General features: G+C 40.1%; 1 protein-coding gene across 3 annotated transcripts in view; it reads left to right on the forward strand.

Moving 5' to 3' along the window:
- The window catches only part of ARHGAP28 (Rho GTPase activating protein 28), a 190,883-nt gene that overhangs the window by 144,632 nt on the left and 28,411 nt on the right, over positions 1–17,840 (forward strand). For all 3 annotated transcript variants that reach the window (XR_008650200.2, XM_055237940.2, XM_055237955.2), the window contains 6 exons: positions 1,558–1,694; positions 4,386–4,551; positions 4,660–4,751; positions 7,113–7,190; positions 12,550–12,712; positions 17,555–17,637. Coding sequence is in view for 2 of the 3 variants with exons in the window: in XM_055237940.2 (XP_055093915.1) it covers positions 1,558–1,694; positions 4,386–4,551; positions 4,660–4,751; positions 7,113–7,190; positions 12,550–12,712; positions 17,555–17,637 (719 nt within the window). In the remaining variant the exon portion in view is untranslated. The remainder of the gene's footprint in view (positions 1–1,557; positions 1,695–4,385; positions 4,552–4,659; positions 4,752–7,112; positions 7,191–12,549; positions 12,713–17,554; positions 17,638–17,840) is intronic.

Genomic DNA, 17,840 nt, shown 5'->3' on the forward strand with positions numbered 1-17,840 from the left:
TAGTATTCTACATCATTCTATTTGTTGCCATACTGTGACTTAGTTGAAATCATGCCAGTAAAAGCTAGCCGTCTACGTAGAGTTGTCCTGTGGTTTGGAGCATTGGCCTGTTTAATTGCTGCTCTCCAAAGAGTCTCTTCATAGATCCTTAGGAAGTTAGAATTCTATTTATCTTCCTCTGTTTTGAATGCAAGCCCCTGTATAACGAGTGAACATCATAGCTCTCCCTTTGCCATTTTTTTTTTTTTTGAGACAGAGTTTCACTCTTGTCACTCAGGCTGGAGTGCAGTGGCACAATCTCAGCTCACCGCAACCTCTGCCTCTTGAGTTCAAGTGATTCTCCTGCCTCAGCCTCTCGAGTAGCTGGAATTACAGGTGCCTGCCACCACGCCCAGCTAATTTTTGTATTTTTAGTAGAGACGGGGTTTCTCCATGTTGGCTAGGCCGGTCTCAAACTCCTGACCTCAGGTGATCTGCCCGCCTCGGCCTCCCAAAGTGCTGGGATTATAGGCGTGAGCCACTGTGCCTGGTGTCACTTTGCTATTTTCTAAGTTCTCGCTGCACTCATTTATTATTGTGTTTTTAATTAGCATCACTATTCAGAATTTTTATATCTGTTGACTTACAAATTTCTCCACCTAATTTTAATGTAAAATTAACTAAGTTTTCTTTAATTCTGCCTTTTGTTCCTTTTGTTATACTTGGTAGTCACCTAGTCAGTGCCTACAGCAGAGGGCAAAAGAGAATGAGTTCTTTTTATAATAAAATAATTATTCACTTTGCATATGAACAGTTTTGCCAGGCAATGAAACCAGATGACAAGCTGAAATCTGAATCAGAAATCGGGTTAGGATTGCTCAAATGATTTATGGATTAACTTGTTTTTGCTCAATGAATCTTTTGTTTTAATTTTCAAATTAGCTTGAGAAAAACTTTTTTAAGGGGTACTACTTATAACCCATTCAGCTTTTGCTCAGTGTGTGTCATACAAGATCAGGTAACCAATATTAAATAACAGAAATTCCGATTAATTCACCTAAACAAATTTAGTCATGAAATACAAATGGAATTTGAACAAACCTTAGGAGGCAGATATTCCACAGCTGAGGGGAGAAACAAGAGGAGTCAAAGTAGAGAGGAATTCTAGCAGATTCCACCCTTTCTTCCTCTGCTTTAAGCTTCTGCTTACCTGTAACAGTGACACTGGGTCTAGATGAGCTTAATTTTAATATCATAAGAATATATATGAATACCCTATTTTGGACTTTCTTTTAATAATCCTCGGCAACTTTCATGAGACATACAAATCTAAAATTTAAAAAATCAGAGTAAATAGTTTGGGCAATGGTGATAAAAATGTGTCCATATAGAGGTCTGTGATGTGACATTATTGTTTAACTGAACTCCTCGGGTTGAGTCTGCTGCTTTTCCTTGCATTTAAACACTATAACATGCTTGTGGATTCACTTGTAAATATTTTGAATTTATTTTATAGCAATTAGTATTGATTGATGAAATGGCATATTAAATAGTCTGTATTCTTTGCTTTGTCTTTAGATGATGATTATCTGGAAAAGAACATTCCACCAGAGGCTGAAGAGCTGTCATTTGAAGTGTCTTATTCAGAAGTGGTTACAGAGGCTCTAAAAAGAAATAAGAAATCAGAGATTAAGAAAGAAGACTATGTTTTAACTGTAAGCAAAACCTTTCATGATTATTTCAGGAACTTCCTGTGACTTCATAGGACAAAACTAAGATTTCTTTTTTTTTTTTTTTTTTTGAGGTGGAGTCTCACTCTGTCGCCCAGGCTGGAGTGCAGTGGCGTGATCTCGGCTCACTGCAAGCTCCAGCTCCCGGGTTCAGGCCATTCTCCTGCTTCAGCCTCCCAAGTAGCTGGGACTATAGGCACCCACCAACTTGCCGGGCTAATTTTTTGTATTTTTAGTAGAGACAGGGTTTCACCGTGCTAGCCAGGATGATCTTGATCTCCTGACCTCATGATCCGCCCACCTCGGCCTCCCAAAGTGCTGGGATTACAGGCGTAATCCACGCCCGGCCAAGATTTCTTTTTTTAAATATCTGTGTGTGTGCACAGGGGGTTTCGGCAGCCAGGCATCACACTGCTCACGCTACCATTGGGGGTGTTATGTGGGCACCACTTGTGCAGTGCACAGCCTGCCTGGCTGTACCTGGCATTCCTGTGTTGAGGAAAAGTTGTGAGGCTGTAGGCTTGAATACTATTTTACAAATGAAATAGGATTCTACCTGCCTGGCTTGTGAGCTTTCTTGCACTTTATATTCTTACTTTTCTTATACATCAATGCAGACACTACCTTTACACACTTGTGCCTCTATAAGCCACATATCAGAAGAGGGGACTGCAAAAAGTCACAGTCATAAGAGGAAGTGAGAGCTCATGGAACAGACAATAAAAACACATCAAAACCAATTCAAGAACTTCTATTAGTACATGGTGGGCAAAGAGAGCTATATACTTTGTTACCCCCGAAGTCTCATTATTTATATCCAGAATGTTATATCCAGGAGGCCAAATAGAGAACTATGTAACATTGGTCCGTTTGCCATTCAACCAATGCGTGTGTGAAAAGTTTATCATGTGGAGTCCTGAATACTCTGTGCTGATTAGGGTTGGATGCATGTTGAGCAGGGCCCAGGCAGTTTCAGAGCTAGAAAACTGAGTCATCCAGAAACAGACTTTTTGTACCAGGTGACTTGGACCATTCCCAAACAACCATCCCATGACAGAGGACAGGAAGAGGAAAGGAAGAACTCTAGGACTCAATGAGTGCCTTCTACAGGCCTGACACTATACTAGGTATTCTATTAGTAATGTAAGATGGACCCTAGTGATAATCCCCATTTTACAGCTGACGAAACTGAGGCCCAGAGAGGCTAAGCAACATGTCCAAAGTCCGCAGCTAGTGGGAAGCAGAAATAGGATTTGAAACTAAGTGTGTCCAACTTCAAAACCCTTCCTGGTCCCTAAGCAGTCTCCAGGTTAGAGGGCAACGTGTGGTGGTCTAGGGAAAAGAGAGAAGCCTGCAGGACTCTGGTTTCAGGGGGAGCCTCTCCTTATCTTAAAGAGAGGCATCCAAGAGAGGATGCTGGCCCCTGCATCTCCTCATTGAAGCCAGCTCCTTCTGAGGTTTGGCTCTTCCCATGAAGAACTTTGCATAGGATTTAGCACATAGTAGTTGGTCAATAAGTGATTGCAATTTTTGTTTATATTGTTGTTATGTGTTACTGTTATATGAGGACTTAGCCTGAGAAAGAAGATAAACTAGCTAAGCATTTAATAGCACAAGGCATGCCCCAAACCACATCCTATATTTTGTTTTATTTTTAAATACTTGAGGTTCCAAGGAGCAATTATTGAATGAATAAAAGAATGAATGAATGGGCAGATACTTTGACTACCCCAAGGAAGCTCCAGTTTAGGAAACACCTATGGAAAATGTGAACTTAAAGCTTTATCATTTAAATTTAAGTGTTTATAATTTAATCTATGGGTGTTTTTTTGTTTGTTTTACTTCAGCATTTTTTTCCAATACCACTCTTTCTGAGGGCAAAGTGAACCTGTGGATATTATATAAGAACAATCTTTTGCTTCTAAAAGGTCTTGCTGCTGACATTCTTCACAGTATTTCTGGATTGTTGAAGTATTTGCTGCTGTTGTTGTTTTAGTGTCTTTTTTTCTTAGTGTGAAAATGGAGAATATGTTAGTATCATTGTCTTCAGAATCATAGTAGGATTATTTGCACTTTCTCTGTATTTTGCTTTTTTAAGAATTTGGAATCATTTAAATTTAATATTTATGGTAGAATAACTGTTGTCTCAGCAAGCATATATAGTCAGTTTAAACTGGGAGATTACTAAAAGTCTCTTAAAGTGTGCAGTATGGGATAGATAAACCCTGATTTAAAGATTGACTGTCCAAGAAGGAAAACAAAAACAAAAACATATGTTTAGAGCTCTCCTAGGATATACCTAAGTGTGTTTCCTGGTATGTGTGTGTCACATTTATTCCAATTAAGGGCCATGGTGTGTGCATTCCATGTGGTGCCTGACATGTATGTTGTTTGACAATATTGGGTGTTCCTTATAAAGAAGGCAGTTTCCGCAGTTGCAGTGGCAATGTTATCATATACTTTAGACTGCTGTTTTGCTTCTAATTAGCACAGCAGTGATCTGCACATTGTTCTAAACCACATATTCATATTTCTAGGATGCAGCATGCTCCTTAGAGATGTTTTCCAAAGAACACGTTCTACTGCATAGATTTAGAGTGTCCAGGTGGCATTTGAGTGAATGTATAATAATTTTCCTTTGCCATAAAAAATAAATACCTTCACTCTGTGTTTTAGAAATTTATTGTTCAGAAAACCAGATTTGGCTTAACTGAAGCAGGAGATCTGTCTGCTGAAGACATGAAGAAAATCCGCCATCTCTCTCTGATTGAATTGACTGCCTTTTTTGATGCCTTTGGAATTCAACTGAAAAGAAACAAAACAGAGAAAGTAAAAGGACGAGGTAACTAAGAAGACTGATTGCTTCCAGCTTTAACACTTTGACACAGTGGAATAAGATAATGCTTTTCTGATTCTTTTTTCTTTCCCCCTTTACTATCTCACAATGAAGACAATGGGATTTTTGGAGTTCCACTTACAGTCCTCCTGGACAGTGACCGAAAGAAAGACCCTGGAGTGAAAGTTCCCCTGGTATTACAAAAAGTGAGTAGCAGGCAAATGAAAGGGGAATTCACAGAGCCTCATGATTATGATTTGGTACTTTGTAAACCCACAAATGAATATTCTTTTATATTTAAAGACACTATCGCCCTATTAGGACTCAGGCCCCTGGTGATTTTCAGCTTTATTCCATGTACCGCATAACAGCCCATGGTGCCTGGACCAGTTGGCCTTGCTGCATTCTTTTGGAACCTGTTACATTTTGTTTGCCCATAACACATCAGGTGACAGACACAGATGGTCTGACCCAGGGCACGAACAGTTACATTTTTTTCCAATATTTTTTCAAATGTTATTTGCATATATGAATGTGTTTGTGTGTGTATTTGATTATTCTGTCTAGATAAAGATGACCATTAATTATTACCAATGCATATATAAATCATACAAATATTTGCTGAGATATAGCATAGGCTGGGTTTTAAAAATGTGTATATGTGTAATCATTTTATCAATTTTCCATACCAAGTTTAATAAAATCTAAAAACCAGCATGTTCCGGTCATTTTCTGGTGTGTCTGGGCAGATAGGATACATTTAGACAAAGAAAATAATTCTGGTGGAAGGAGGTTTTGAAAATGATATTATCTGAACTATAAAATGCTAATATCTCTGTGACTATTGTTGCTGAATACCTGATTTGCTTTTAAGTCATGTTGTTTTATAGCCAGCAATTTACACTGGTTTTTACCTAAGTGTGCATTTATTCAACAGTGACATCCAGTGGCACAATTAAAATTCCTAGTCCTTAACACAAATTTTGTTGAATTTTAAATTGAGTTTTTAAATGATATTTTAAAATATTGTCTAAGGAAACATATACTTACCTGACACTGATAATCATACATCACTTGTTTAGCTTCCTATATTTTGCTACCAGTGCCTCAAATTGAGATACTTCTCAAGTCAGGTGACTGATTGGCTGGAGATAGGAGCCGGGAAGATGGCACCAAGATGGCCAGAGGATACAACCAACACCGTTGTGCACATGGGCCCTCCGTGGGTGACTTCCCTAGGCGGGGCTGTGCCAGTGCTGTTTATGTAATATCACGTCTAGTCAGCACGGAGCAGCCCAAGGAGGCTGGTGTTACCACCGCCCTTTTACTGATGAGGCAACTGAGGGATAGGAGAGTGAGAAAACTTACCCAAGACACACAGTCAGCAAGAGGTGGAGTGGGAAAAGGTGCAGAGCATATAGCAAAGTCCAGAGTCCATGGTGATGCTGAGATTTTCTTTCCTTCATTGAGTTAAAACCAGCATTGTCTTTGTCCTGTATGTGAAGGACAGAGTTTAAAATATGAAAATCAAAGATGATTCAGCACATGAGTTTATAGTACTGTGTAGGTACAAAAATCTAGCATAGAACTTAGCAAATAGAAAGTACTCAATAAATGCTAGTTAAACTAAATCTGGATTTATATCATATTAGCAACATGTTAGCTGTTATTACTACTGGATGCTAAGTGTTCTTCGCCACGACACCTCAAGATAGTACTCTCCCACTCCTACAAGAGAGGCTTTTCTTACAGACGTGTTTCTTCTTCCTAATTATCTGTTTGCCTCCATACCTAGAAGAATTACCTTAGTTCCAGGCACCATCCACCATCATTTCTTGAAAGGAAAATAGCAGAGATGCTGGATCCCCTTCTTACTGGGTGAACTTGGCCAAGTTATTATCCTTTCCAGAGAAGCACTGTGAGCTGCTTTATTACAGCGAATTGAACTGTTCTCCTTAGTCTCCTTAGCAGTAGAATAGGGTTATTGTGAGGATTAGATGACTTAATGTAGGTAAAGGACTGAGAATAGGAACTTACACATAATCAATGCACAATAAATGGTAGTGTTTATTACTTTTTTAACACCCCATCACCATCCTGAGAACTCACGAAAGCTATTAATCTTTACCCCGTCTAAACTCCTTGATCAGACATCTAGAATTCCTATAGTTTCTTAGTCAGAGTGATTGCAACCAATGACAGTAGATTTAGAATCTCTTGTTACTGATCAGTCTGCAGAAAGAGTTATAGTAATCAGATCTTAAAAATGTTAAGAGGCATATATAATTTTAGAGTGGTTAAGAGCACGAACTTGAGTCAGTGCTGTTACTTATGAGGTTGATCTTGGGAAAGTTGTCAAACTGCTATAAATCTCTACTTTTTCATTGGCATGTTGGAGGATAATGTTGACGTCATAGGATGGTTATGAACATTTAACAAAGCATTCAAGTGCCAGTCAAATATATATATGCTTGGTAACTTATTGATTCATGTCATCATTGTTATTGTTTTATATGTTTATGATCATATAGAGGTACTTATTCTTGTAATATATCATTGCTTTCTAGTTTTTTGAGAAAGTTGAGGAATCAGGTCTGGAATCTGAAGGAATTTTTCGACTTTCAGGATGTACTGCTAAAGTCAAGGTACTGAACATTTTATCTCTTCTAGGTAGAGTTCTAAGCTAGCTAGACCCAGTTCACACAAGCATCGGGTATCCAGATATTTGTTGTTGTTTACTAGATATTATCACTTGGTCCTTCCTAGTATTCCTTGGCACCTGTGGTAAAATGTTTGTGCCAGAGTTTTTGCATGATCCAGAATTTTAAAAATCAAAACAGAAACATTAAAAAACCAAAAACAACAATGAAATAGCACATCAATTCACCATCAAAAACTGCTGCTTGACTTTAGTTTATAAAAGTTGAAACGTCTCACCACTGTTTTGGAGGTTAAACACCTTAGTTTGTTGTGTTCCTCTCAGCCGTGGAATTCCCTAAGCCAATGTTATATGAGCCTTTATTTCCATCATTCGTTGGTTTAAACATTCTTTGGCTCTCCCTTTAGTGAAAGCTCTTACAGGAATTTGTAGCAATGGCTATAACCACTAGAATACTCACTCAGCAGTTCCAAAACCCAGTTCCACTTACGGTAATGTTAACATCCACATCTAAAACCAGCTGTTCAGTGTGAATCTTGTTCTTTTGCTTTCTTACTTCCATGAGGTGGCAAACTCTATAGTATGATAAAGCAAAGAATTATTAGAAAAGAAAAGCTCTTCTCGTAAAAATCCAGCAAAACATCCCACTGTGTCTGTGGGTAGGCATACACCATGGAGAGCTCACTCCTGTGGTTGGATCAAACCTGAGCAATTTTAAAAGATGGATCCCTGAGCAAAGTCTCAGGGGCAGGGGAAAACCAATGTGGTAATGTTTATCAAAAAGACATTTGTAGAGGCAAAGCAGCATCTCTTCATTAATTCATTTTGGTACATGCTTTGGGAAATTCTATTTGTATCAGTCTCAGAGTTTTTATATAGAAGTGTGATAAGAGGTTTTTCTAAGTGGAAACTGAGAATAGATAGGCTGTGTCTATTGGATCCTCCAGAAAGCAGATGCTGAGATGGGTGAGGAGCAGAGAAGGGTCATGGCGGTACTGCTTCTGTAGGATGAAAGAGGCAGGAACCAAGATTGGCTAGGGTGCAGGTCTGACAATTCCTAACCATGGAGGAGCCGTGTGCTGGGCAGAATGGGCCAGGCCCTAGAACCCATGCCTCACCCTGTCGTGGGCTGGGGCTTCCTGCAGAAAATATGGCTGAGCCACATCCGGAAGGGGCCCGCAGCTGGGAGAGTTGGCTACCTGGGCTTTTGCAAATAAGGGCAAGGTCTTCTGTGAAGCGAGGTCAGAGCAGGGCACCAGGGCATCAGGGCTCCGGGCATGTTGAGGGGTTACGACTTCCCTGAGAGTGGAGTTGGCTGAATGCTGGCACAAGTTCTTGTGGAAGGCAGGGAAATGCCCAACGGCTCCTTAAGGTTTATGCTTTCTAAGTTGCATCTGCTTTCTGTCTCTGTTTCTCGTGTGTTTGGTTCTTACATACTCTTCTAGACAAATGTATCCTACATGTAAGGATGAAAACCATTACTTATTTTGGTTAAATCTTTGGTTATATCTGCAGAGTCAGGAACCAAAATGAAAGAAAGAAATTTCCTAAACAGAAACAGATTCCATCTCTTGAAACCTCTGTCCATAATTGGGAAACTGTATTTGCACATATTCTTATTGGTTCCTCTGTGTGTGTGTGTATGTGCGTGTGTACACACGCATGCATGGGTGTATAACATGCATAATGGATATGATTTAAATGTCCTGTTTTTAAATCACCAAAAGGAGAAAACATTACAGGGCATTTCTTATGTGCACAAAGTTTAACATCATAGCAGCAGTTACCTTTCTTTGGCTAATCTTCCACTGAAAAATGCTTCTCAAAGGCTAATCATTCCTTCGGAATGTTATAGGCACGTGCATTCCTGAACCACATATAGGTCAGTCTTTTTTCTCCCCTACCCAGTTTTATGTAGTTTCAGCCTATTTATTCCATCACTTATTAGTGGAAAATGTAATTCAGATGTTTTCATGGTTTGAGCCCCAGGAAGGCCAATATAAAAGAAATCTGGGCAAGAGAACAGAAACCAGGAAACACTGCAGTTCGAAAGACATTGAAACGTGATGCATTAAAGGGATCTTTATTCCTCTCCTTTATTCAAACTTTTTATTTAAACTACCTCCTTTTTTTGTAATTCATCCACTGAACTACTAAAAACTCCATTGTAATTATCCTCGGATTGAACCAAGTCGATGATACCAGCCATGTGGTTCGCTAGTGTATCATTACTGTGAACGGTCTGGCCTGGCTTTGTGCTTTAATGCTTGGGGAGGCTGACAGGGAAGCAGCCCTGAGAGGAAGCTGCTGGTTTTAGCCAAACAGGGAACATGCAGCTGTGGAGCCAAGTCCCAGACTTGAGGCCTCAGCTCATTTGGAACCAATTTAATGCTTTGGTTGGTGTTTGCAATGATTTTCTTTTCAAAAATGACAGAAATTTGAGCCAAACACCGGGGAATATGGAAAGAGGAAGACTGTTTGACATGCGAGATTTTCTTTTTTGACAAGTTTGAATCATTCCAAGGCTGTTCTAAATGTTTTATAATTACCTCACCTGGCTTATTTAGGCTGGTCATTTGCATTTGTATAAAACCACCTCCAAAATAGAGGAAGGTTGCATTTTTGCTGAAGGGAGATTTAATGACAAGACTTCTCATCCTTGCCTAGTGCTCTCAGTAACAGGGGTGAGAAAAACGGGCTTCTGAACCTCTAAGTGCTCCCATCTTTGGTAAGGTAAACTCACACTCGGTTGACGTGGTTTCACATTGGGGCCACCACAGAAATGTCAGCTCTGTTCAGAACCAAAAAAAGCCATTATTTCTCTCAGTGTTGCTTTATACCAGCCATCCAGACAAGATGACGCGGTATTATTCCCTAAACAGTCACACTGCATACGCGTGGGATTCCCATAGTAATGACACTGCAGGTTAGAATAGACTTGAGAGTGGGGGAGGGGTGAGCAGCCAGTGTGGTGTTTATTGAGAGCTGTCAGCATGGCAGGCCCTGCCCTGTGAGCTCTACATGATATTATTTGTTTTGATCTTGGGAATGTTGTTTTAATATTCCATTGTACATTGAGAAGCTTGAAGCACAGACCATACCCTAGTCAGTTGCAGAGTTGGGATAAAAACCTAAAGGATCTGGTTGTAGCACCTGCCCTTGACCCTGGTGCCCTGTTGCCCCTTAGGTGACTGGGAACTACTCACAGGTTAGGAGGGACACATTCGTGATTCAGATAGATTCTTTTGGCAGAGGTATGTGGAAAATGAATTTGAATTCTTCTCCTCTCATTGTGCTTCCTGTGCACTTGGAAAACAATGTCCCCTTTGCTTTACTGCAGTGGTACCAGGCGATTGATGGGAAATGCTTACTCCTCCTCCTGTATTTTTCCTATTAACAACACTGCCATCTGCCCATTACAAATCAGATGGAAATCATCTTGGAAAATCATCTCGGATGATTATTTCTCCCTCTGAGTCTCATATTCAATCCATCACTGATTCTTAATTTTCCCTCCTGGGCGTTTCTTAAATGCCTCCTCTCCTTTCTATCCTACAACTGTTTATCCATATTAGTCCTTAGTTATCTGTCCCTGGAAGTGGTGCTGTGGCCTGATAACTGGGTTCTTTGCCTGTCACTTGCTTCCACTCACCCGACCTATGCCAAGCTCCACGCTCCCCCAAATCATTTTTCCATCTGGCTGTTAGAAAAGACAAATCTACCCTTGCCATTCCCGTGCTTAGAGATGTTCCAGGCTGCCTCACTGCCTACAGGTTGAAGGCTAGTCCCGTTAGCACTGGGGCTTGCTGCTCTCTAGCCTCGTTCCTTGCCCTAGATGTGCCAGCAAGGCTGAATGAACTGGAGTTCCCCAGACACACTGGATCTGCTGGCATTTGTATCACTGCTTAAGCAGGATCCCCTTCTATTTCCTCTTCCCTGTAATCCTCAAGACTTTCCCCTAGCAGAGTTTGACTCCTCTCTTTCCTGGCTGCATAGCACCAATACATGACATTTCTTACAGCATGTGCACTCTAAATTAGTAGTATCAGCTCATGAAATAGTCCCACCCACTAGATTACAGGACACCAAAAGGCAAAGAATGGATTTCATGCATCCTCTTTTCAGAGCCCACTCTATCTCTTTCATTTTAGGAAGAACTTTATATTTATGCTTAAGGTTTTGTAAAGTGTATTTATCACCAGGGGGTTTCTTGATTAGCCAAAGTATTCCTATAAGATTGAAAGCTTCTCCAGGACAAGATGAGTATCAGTAGAGGTTAGAGGGTGCATCAGAATCATGTGTAGCTCTGTAAAAAACTTGTGCTGCCAGGGACCTCCAGTTTTCAGGCTCTGGGAGCCAAGAGAGTGATTATGTCTGGCTGGTTAATGAGCTGATCCTTATTAGGAAAAGGTCAGATGTGCACACTGACTCTGGCTGTGCATGCTCAAGGCCAGAAGAATTAGGCTTCTCATGAGAATAAAGCAGAGGTCTTAAAGAGACAGAGCTTTTAGAGTTCCCTTTCTAAGTATCCTTTCTGGAGCAGTTAGTGTCAGCTGGGAGACTGACTATAACTGCTGGCATTATAGGTAAACTTTGTAGTTCAAAGGAGCAGTGAAAAATGAGTTTGCCTTTGAAAAGAAACATGAAGCCTGAGTGGCATTGATAATCAGATGAATTCATAATGTAAAATTTGTAAGCCAAGTAGAACTTATGGAGGCTTAGAGATTTTTTTTAAAGTATTTGCACAGTGTTCCAAACCTTACGAAGGATTGGGCAAGCATGCAAACATGTGGAAGGCATGTGTCTGTCTTGGAATAAAACTTTGCTGTCACTGCTCCAGGAAGATGTCATAGGTTTGCATGTTGCAGCGAGGTCAGAGTTACTTTATTGGGATGTTTCTCATTCTGTATGTGAACTGGCTGAGAGGCAAACCTTCTTGATCTAATTTAGAAATAGAAGAGAGGATGGCAGAAGGGATTATGAAAAGAGGGAGAACGGAGACTTTGTCAGAATCTAACAGTGTATTTATCATGTGGGAATAGTGGTATTCTGCCAAAACCACAGAAATGAAACTGTGATCAGAGTAGAGAACTTCTGTATTTGTGTAGAATTAGAAAATTATTTCAAGATCAACATTATTTTTTACATATTTTAGAAAATTATTTTTAAAAATTCATCCTCACATAGCTATTGCCCTTAATCATGTTGAAAAAAATTACTCTTAGTAGACATTACCTTACCAGTCTGTTTACGATAACAGTTTACATAAGAACAGTTTTCAAAGGGGAAAATGGGGTCAGGTGGTAAAAACGCATTGAATACTGACTATTTTCCTTGATTTACAGCAATACCGTGAAGAACTTGATGCCAAGTTTAATGCTGATAAATTTAAATGGGACAAAATGTGCCATAGAGAAGCTGCAGTAATGTTGAAAGCATTTTTCAGAGAACTACCCACCTCTCTCTTCCCTGTGGAATATATACCTGCCTTCATCAGTCTAATGGAAAGTAGGTGGAAGACGTTAAATGTGAATACGCTAAGATATAAGGTCAATAAAGTGAGAGCAGAAGAGAGATGCTGAATCAAATGTGCTCATGTATAGATTTGCTGTGTCCTGACAGTGCTTGGTGGAATATTAAGTTTGATGGCAAACAGTCACCTACTTACATACTTATATACTTAAGCCTGGTTTAGGGTTTTATAATCATTAAAAGGCAGAGGGGTTTGCAGAAAGACCAGGCTCTTGAGATTTGGATTCCTGTGCAACCATCTGTTAGCCATGCAATCAAACCTTCTGAGCCTCAGTTACTACATCTGTAAATTACAGATAATAATTACTTGTCAGGGTTGCCCTGGATATTGAATGAAGTCATTTAGAATAGAGACTGCTGTGTGATAATGCATCAAAAAATACATCACTCCCTTTCTTAAATCTGAGGTCCTAGGTCTGATGATGCAGCATGCAATAAATACTTCACAGAAGATAATTTGTCTCTGAAAGTTACAAAGTCACATCATGTTTCTGAAAGTTACAAAGTCATATAGATTAGGCCTTTAAGTGAAGTATGTGGGCAAAAGCACAAAAATTATAAAGTGTGTGTTGTAATTGACAAGGAATCATCTGGCATGGTTTGAGCATAACGGTTGTATATGGTGGAGGATGTAACAAGAGAAAAGTTTGGAAAAGTAGAATGGGGGTACATAGTGGCGGCTTTAACTGTTAACCTGGGGAGTTCAGGGGTTGCAAATCTAAATATGTATGAGCATGCTAAGTAAATGTTGATTCTACATGGACCAAAAAGATCTGTGTCCAAATTGAGAGGACACACCCCATCTAGAGACACTGGCCACTGCTTGGTTCTCCATAATGGTTGCTGTGCTAGACTGAGAGCCATATCCAGGCTTTAATGCGAAAACTCTTAATCTGAGAATGTCAGCCACTAATTTTTTTTTTTTTTTTTGAGACAGAGTCTCGCACTGTCACCCAGGCTGGAGTGCAGTGATGCGATCTTGGCTCACTGCAACCTCCACTCCCTGGATTCAAGTGATTCTCCTGCCTCAGCCTCCCAAGTAGCTGGCATTACAGGTGTGTGCCACCACACCTGGCTGATTTTTGTATTTTTAGTAGAGACGGGGTTTCACCATGTTGGCCAGGCTGGTCTCAAATTCCTAGCCTCAGGTGATCTCCCTGCCTCGCCTTCCAAAGTGCTGGGATTACAGGCATGAGCCACCACACCTGGCCCAGCCACTAATTTAAATTTTAAAATGTTGTGTGAACTTAACAGGTGATGTCTGTATCTGCCAGTTTACAACCTTTTCAGGTTGGCCAGAACTACAAAATCATTAAAATTACAATGAAAGAAAATAACAGATCCTAAGTTTTATGACAAAATTTGTCCTAAAAATTATGTAGGTTCTAAATCTTTGAATGTTTTAACATACCAGATTCATAAAATAATCTTTTGTGTCTTGAAAGAAGAGAATATGGTAGGCAAGGCAGTTGTTTTTCTAAGCTTTAATTCACATGCTGTCCGTGACCAGTATCTATTTTCTTTGTAAGCTTACTGTTTTTTCTTCATGAGAAAAACTTGCTGAAAGAGAGAAGATCTACTAATTTCCTTCATTCATTTTTATTTCAGATATTGTATTTTTTCAGTTCTAGAATTTTCAGTTGGTGCTTTTAAAATACTTTGTTTTTCTGTTGAGGTGACCTATCTTTTCATTCATTATAATCATATTTTCCTTCACATCGTTGAGCACAGGTACAATAGCTGCTTCAAAATCCTTTTTGGCGGCCGGGGGCAGTGGCTCACGCCTGTAATCCCAGCACTTTGGGAGGCCGAGGTGGGTGGATCACGAGGTCAGGAGATCGAGACTATCCTGGCTAACATGGTGAAACCCCGTCTCTACTAAAAATACAAAAAGTTAGCCAGGCGTGGTGGCGGGCATCTGTAGACCCAGCTACTCTGGAGGCTGAGGCAGGAGAATGGCGTGAACCCAGGAGGTGGAGCTTGCAGTTAGCCGAGATGGTGCCACTCTACTCCAGCCTGGGCGACAGAGCAAGACTCTGTCTCAAAAAAAAAAAAATTCCTTGTTGGCTAGTTCCAACACCTGGGTTATCTCAGGGTTGGTCCCTGTCTTCTTTGAGAGTGGGTTATACTTTCCTGTTACTTTGTATGTCAAGTAAGTTTAAAGCTTATTCTGAACATTATGAATATAGTGTTTGGAGACTGTGGATTCTGAAGTAGTTCTCCAAAGAACGTTGTTTGGTTTCTTCTACTTACTGTTGGTCTTTTAAGCCGGCAGATTGCTTGACTGGACTCAAATTGCCAGTGGTCTTTTGGGCAGGAGCTCAACTCTCCATTCAGTTGTTCAATCCTTCACCATGTTACCCCACACACGCATAGTTTGTGGGTCAGCCAGAAATTTGGGTAAAGTTTATACCAGAATTAGAGCCTTCCATCTCTGGATCACTCATTCGTTTTTGTTTTTTGGTAGTTTGAATTATGCAAGGAGGATTCAAACCTCTAATTCCAGATCTGTTCAGAGAATCATATTTAAGAAGGGTATATGAATATATTAATTTTCATCCTCCAAAATATTCAATCCTTATGTTCAAACCATGCCAAATGATTCCCTGACTGTCAGTTACAAAACATACTTTATAGTTTTTGTGCTTTTACCCAAATACTTCACTAAAGACCTAATCTGTATGACTTTGTAATTTTCAGAAACACTGTGTGACGTAATTTTCAGAGACCAGTTATCTTCTGTGTAGCATTTACTACATGCTGTATCATCATTACTGCCTATCTGACTGCAGCCAGTACATTTCACTGAAGGGAGAGGTTCTGAGAAATATCCTGAAAGAGTTCACAAAGGAGTCCACATTCCTTCATATGACTTTGAAAGTGAAAAATACTATATTGCAGGTGGTTGATTTGATACCAGCAAACCCTGTAGGAAGCCCAGAGTTCTGGCCTGCTACCAGCAGGAAAAATGGCCTTTTTGCCACCTAAGTAAGCTCTAGTTGTAACAAGATTTTCTGAAGGGGAGGATTGTGAACAAGTGCGTGTGTGTGTGTGTGTTTAAGCTGTCCCTCTCAATACCCTCAAATGGAGCTCAGAGAACACAGAGCCTTTTCCACTAATGTCATTACTTTCTCTTTTCAAACTTGGCCCCAAACTTGACCGTAAAATTAAAGGACTAGTATCATCATCAATCAAGCCTCAGATGCTTTCATCACATGCTTAATAACTTTCTGGGGAAATAATGACCTCAGGAAAGAGAATACTTTTGACTGGGATGTATTAAATGAATTAACTACAAAACTATTAATCACAAAACAGTGTTGGGCCAGGTTTCCTAAGTAAAATGAAAATGGATTATTTGCCAAATTAAACTTAATCTTAAAAGAGCTTCATAATTTTTCTGAAGTTAATGGAAACACAGTGGTCCCAAGCCTACATCTGCATCTCTTGGTTTTTTTTCCCCAGAGTTGTTTTTTTTTAAATTGCGTTGGAAGATTAGAGACAGTCCTCAGCCTGCAGTTTATGCACTGACATAATGTCTTATCTGCCCCTAAATGCTTTGCACTGAGGCTTGCTCTTAAAGTTTCTATTATTCAGGCAAGCTCACATCAATGTGTATTTGCTGTTTTCAGTAACATCCCGGACCTGCGTCATTATAAATTCGATACAAGTATCTACAAATCCACACATGGATTTTTCTTCAACAGTATGATCCTCCCTCTCTCCCTATATTGCTTGGTTGTATACACTTGTCATCTACTCCTGAACTCTAGCACACACAGCTCCAGTAACCTACTAGCTTGTCACAAGTGTTTCCACTGCTGTACAGCTCAGTTAACTTCACCAGCAGCTGACTGCCTTCCAGCCATTGAATAGAAATAGATTTTCCTTCAACTTGAGAACTCCCCAGAGATTCCAGAACATAATGCTTTCCTCTAAGAACTCCCCACCAAGACACCATTTTGAAGAGAATACAGAGGGACGAAGGATAGCCTAGATTCTCTGGTGTATGCTAAATTTTCAGCACAGCTGGTCGTGGATTATCCAGCTGTGGATGGCATCCCTGAGTGTAAATGCCAACCCTCTGGCGCCATCTTGTGTCATTATTGAGGAAGAAAATACTCAACAATCTCCAAAGATCCAACTACAGTCGTCACCTTCCCTAAGTGTCCATGGAAGATCTAGAATAAGTGTCATAGATCATAAAAACAAGAGCAAACATGTAGAAAGATAACTATGTACAGGTACTGATTTAAACACTCTACATATATTAACTCATTTAATCCTCATAACAGCCTGTGAGGTAGGTACGATGACTATTCCTATTTTACAGATAATAAAGTAGATGAGACAGGGATTAAATAACCTGCCCCAGGTCACACAGCGACTAAATAGTAGACCAGGATTGAAACCTGGTTATAAATCTGTGTTCCTAATACTTATACTTTTCTGCCTCATTATATGGAAGCAAGGTTTATTTTCTCTTGTATTCAGTGAGCTTCTCTTCTATTTATAGTATTAAAGGAAGGGAAGGTCTGCGAAAGTACTTTGAAAGGGAAGTACTATCCAAATCCAGAATTATTCTGAGGATCTCGTTGGCCACCTGCCTCAACAATGGCATCGTGGGATGGGAAAAGGGAGTTGATGGACGGAGGCTCCTGTCCAAGTGAACAAATTTACATTGCTGGGCACAAAACCTGAGTCTTTACCACCAAAAGCTGTCAGGAGCCCTCCTGTGCCACCAGATGCTAGCAAGAAATACTGTCGGGATGCATCAGGGTTATTTAAAATGTATGACTATTTCTGTTTTCTTGTTAGGAGGGCCTCACGTCAAAGTACAGTTTCAAGCCTTACACCTCATGGTCATGGCGCTGCCTGATGCCAACAGAGATACAGCTCAGGTACGTCATGTCCACCTCACAGCTTGTCATGTGGCTCTTATTGCTCAGAGGACATGGCTCATATAGGAAAATGAAAGTGGAGATGACAGCTCACTGAGCCACCTGAGCATGCTGCAAACACACGGCCTTTCTGTGCTCCCACTGCCCTTCTCCTGAGGAAGACAAGAAAGAGTGGAGATCTTGGTATCTTCTTTTTTTTTTTT

Source organism: Symphalangus syndactylus, chromosome 1, assembly GCF_028878055.3.
Source record: "Symphalangus syndactylus isolate Jambi chromosome 1, NHGRI_mSymSyn1-v2.1_pri, whole genome shotgun sequence".
NCBI classification, from domain to species: Eukaryota; Metazoa; Chordata; class Mammalia; order Primates; family Hylobatidae; genus Symphalangus; species Symphalangus syndactylus.